We start from the raw sequence: 3,162 nt of genomic DNA on the forward strand, positions 1-3,162 counted from the left end.
ATATATATATGGCATTTAGACTTCTGTAAAAAGGAGCACCGACTTCAGCTCATGTGACTTTTGGGAGGCCCTGATTAGGTTGATTCTGATAGCACCAGAAGAAGCTGGAGTTGACGAACCATTGCTACTAGAATAAACTGCAAATGCTGGGATGAGCTTATGCTTTAAAGGCAAAATGTTGAAGCTTTGGCATGAGGAAAAGAATGTCCCTTGTCCCTACCAAGTAGCTCCTAATATTCCACTACTTCAGCCAGTTTGGTGATAAAAATAAATATGGGGAATGTAGTTTGCTGAATCATATCCCCAGAATCTTACAGTAGAGGTAAAAAAAACAAAACATACTACCATTGATTCGGTTTTGTGTTAGACTGGGTTGTCTAGAGAAACAAAACCAGTAAAGCTTATATATAGAGAGAAAGAGAAATTTATCTTAGGAAAATGGCTCACACACTTATAGAAACTGGCAAGTCCAAAGTTCTTGGATCAAACGTCAAGCTGGAGGCTCTTCCCGATTCACGCAGCTGCAGGGGCTGAGGAGCTCAAGGTTGGCAGGCGGTATACTGGCTGTTGACTCCAACAAATGACAAATCCAAGATCTCCAGGCTGAATAGTGGATTGTTCGCTTATGGATTGTTGTAGGCAGCACAAGAGAATCCTGATCCACAGAAGAGTATCTCTTTTCCCAGGATGTCCATAAACATACTGGAAGCAGGCCACACCCCCAGGGAAACTTCCTTTCAGTGGATTGGCTGCTCAAACATATTCATCTGATCCCATCATGGGAATAACCACATCACAATTGCTTAAACCACACAGAATTGTGGTCCAACCAAGTTGACACACAGCTCCAACTATCACAGGTTCTAACTCATAGCAACTCCTCCTTGGGTTTCCGGGGTGGTATGTATATGGAAGTAGATTGCCCAGTCTTCCTTCTGAGGAATGGCTGGTGAGTTTGTACTGCCACCTTTCTGGTTAACAGTCAATGCCTTTGGCACTTTGCCACCAGAGCTCCCTAGAAGGGTGGATTTGGAATCCTCTTTGTTTTGTATTTTGCTTAAATTCACAAAATGTGCCTTTTTTTTTTTTTTTTTTTTTTGTCTTATGAGTCATCAGTTTGTATGGCTGGTATTTTATACCAATTAAAGAGAACTTTTGCTAAATCCTCTTCTAGAGAGTAGATGAAAAAGGTCATCTGTCAATATTGGGTAAAAATCTGAGCTTTCTTAAATCCATTTGTCAACTCTGCTCTATTTTAATCAACAACTGGCGTTAGAGAAGAGAGATTGGATCCAAGTAGTCTGCTGGAAGATGAAATTCTAACTCTCTTCTGAAGTTGCACTGAAGTGGTGCTCTTGCTTATTGTTGGGTGGGTTATGTTGTTTTCCTAACTCTCAATGTCTATAGTTGGACAATATGAAACCTAGGGAAATATATGGGATAGGAAATTTTAAAACTACTCCTTGGATCATGGCTGCCTTCTCTTCTGAGCTTCTCTTTATTTGCTGTTCCCTCACTGCCATTGCTTTCTCACTCCTAGAGCTTCAGAGCCAACTACCTTTTTACATTCCCAGCAATTTAAAAATAGTTTATAGGGGCAATCAATTATCTTCTATGACATTGCTGTGTTTTTGTATAATGGATGTGGTCATATTATTTCAACATGTGGTCAGGGATTAATTGACCTTTTGCTGAAATCTTAAGTGTTCAAAGTAATGATGTGTGAATAATTGAGACATATAAAGGTTGAATTACTCCAAACTTCTTCAGGTTTTCCCTCACATTAAAATGATAATTCAAAAACTGTTTGTAAATCAAGAAAGATAGCTATTTTTTTTTTCACTTACATGACACTCTTCAATTGTCTTCTGAGCAGTGCATTTAAAAGAAAATATTGAAATTGGAAATGATATAAAGGAGAGCAACACTACCTTTTCTGGATGGTTTAGTTATCTATTTCTGTGTAACCAATTGCTTTAAAACTTAGCAACTGTAAACAATATAGTGTTGTGGCTTGATATATAGTGGGTAGTTCATACTCAAGGTTTCATACAAGGCTACGATCAAGGTTTCTTCCAAGACCATGGTCATCTCAAAACTTGACTTGAGAAGGATCTGCTTCCAATCTCACTCATGTGGTTGTGACAGATTTCAGAAAATTAGTTTAAGGCTGGCTCATGTGGGCCTCTCCACAAGTCTATCTCATGATATAGCATCTGGCCTATTCAAGACTGAGGAAGAATGAGAGAGAGAATCCAAGATGGCAGCAGTCCTTTTATAACCTAATCTGGGAAATGATGGCCCATCACTCCTTTTTCATATTGTATTAAGTAGAACTATGTCAATAAGGCCAACCTAACCTCAAGGTAATGGCATTACATAAGGGCACATATACCAATAGGCAGGGATCAATGGGATCCATTTTAGAGGATGATTAGTACAGAGGGAATGTAGAATTGAATATTTAAAGATAAAAGGACTTTTGTTTAAAATAATTCAAAGAAGCAGTATAAACATCTCTTTTAAATAAACATGGTGTTTAAAATTCTATTAGATTTATTAAGATACATAGTATTGGCATTAGGTAAATTGTATTTTGAAATATAACTGTTGTGTTTACTCATCCATGTTTAATAAGTCTATCATTGAAAAATTTTATAACTCTATTACAGTTGTACTCACAAATAAATCTTGGATCAATTAATAAATTTTTAAATGAGTTTTATTCACTGATTTTTGATTACAGTAAATTTATTTTTTTATTTTATAACTGAATATGATTCTTAGCTAACTATTTTTCTGTTTATTTTTTATTTTTTTTTAGTATTCAGAGGGTTTATCCTTGGAGTCATTTGCTGTTATTATTGTGCAGTTACTTGGCCTTAATCTGGGATTAACTTATGACAATAACATTGACAGCTGCCAGTGTTCAGTCGATGTGTGCACAATGACGCCAAAAGCAGTGTAAGATATATTCTTTTTTAAATACATGTATTCTTTCTTAGAGGTTTTTTTTTTTTTTTTTTTAAATCTGGAGAAGTAGAGCTTTTGAATTTCTATTAGCCAAACTGAAGTAATTGGCAATTATAAAACTCTATACCTTACAATAATGAGCTCTGGTAGCGTAGTGCCTAAGGCACTTGACTGCTAACCAGAAGGCTG

At 36.3% G+C, this 3,162-nt stretch overlaps 1 protein-coding gene across 1 annotated transcript in view; it reads left to right on the forward strand.

Annotated features, from left to right (window-relative positions):
* LOC103192135 (disintegrin and metalloproteinase domain-containing protein 5-like) overlaps positions 1 to 3,162 on the forward strand; it is a 246,507-nt gene that overhangs the window by 75,607 nt on the left and 167,738 nt on the right. The window contains exon 11 of the mRNA XM_007935062.2: positions 2,825 to 2,964. Coding sequence (XP_007933253.2) covers positions 2,825 to 2,964 — 140 coding nt within the window. The remainder of the gene's footprint in view (positions 1 to 2,824; positions 2,965 to 3,162) is intronic.

Source organism: Orycteropus afer, unplaced genomic scaffold (genome assembly GCF_000298275.1).
Source record: "Orycteropus afer afer isolate SDZICR_OR568_19922 unplaced genomic scaffold, OryAfe1.0 scaffold00024, whole genome shotgun sequence".
NCBI classification, from domain to species: domain Eukaryota; kingdom Metazoa; phylum Chordata; class Mammalia; order Tubulidentata; family Orycteropodidae; genus Orycteropus; species Orycteropus afer.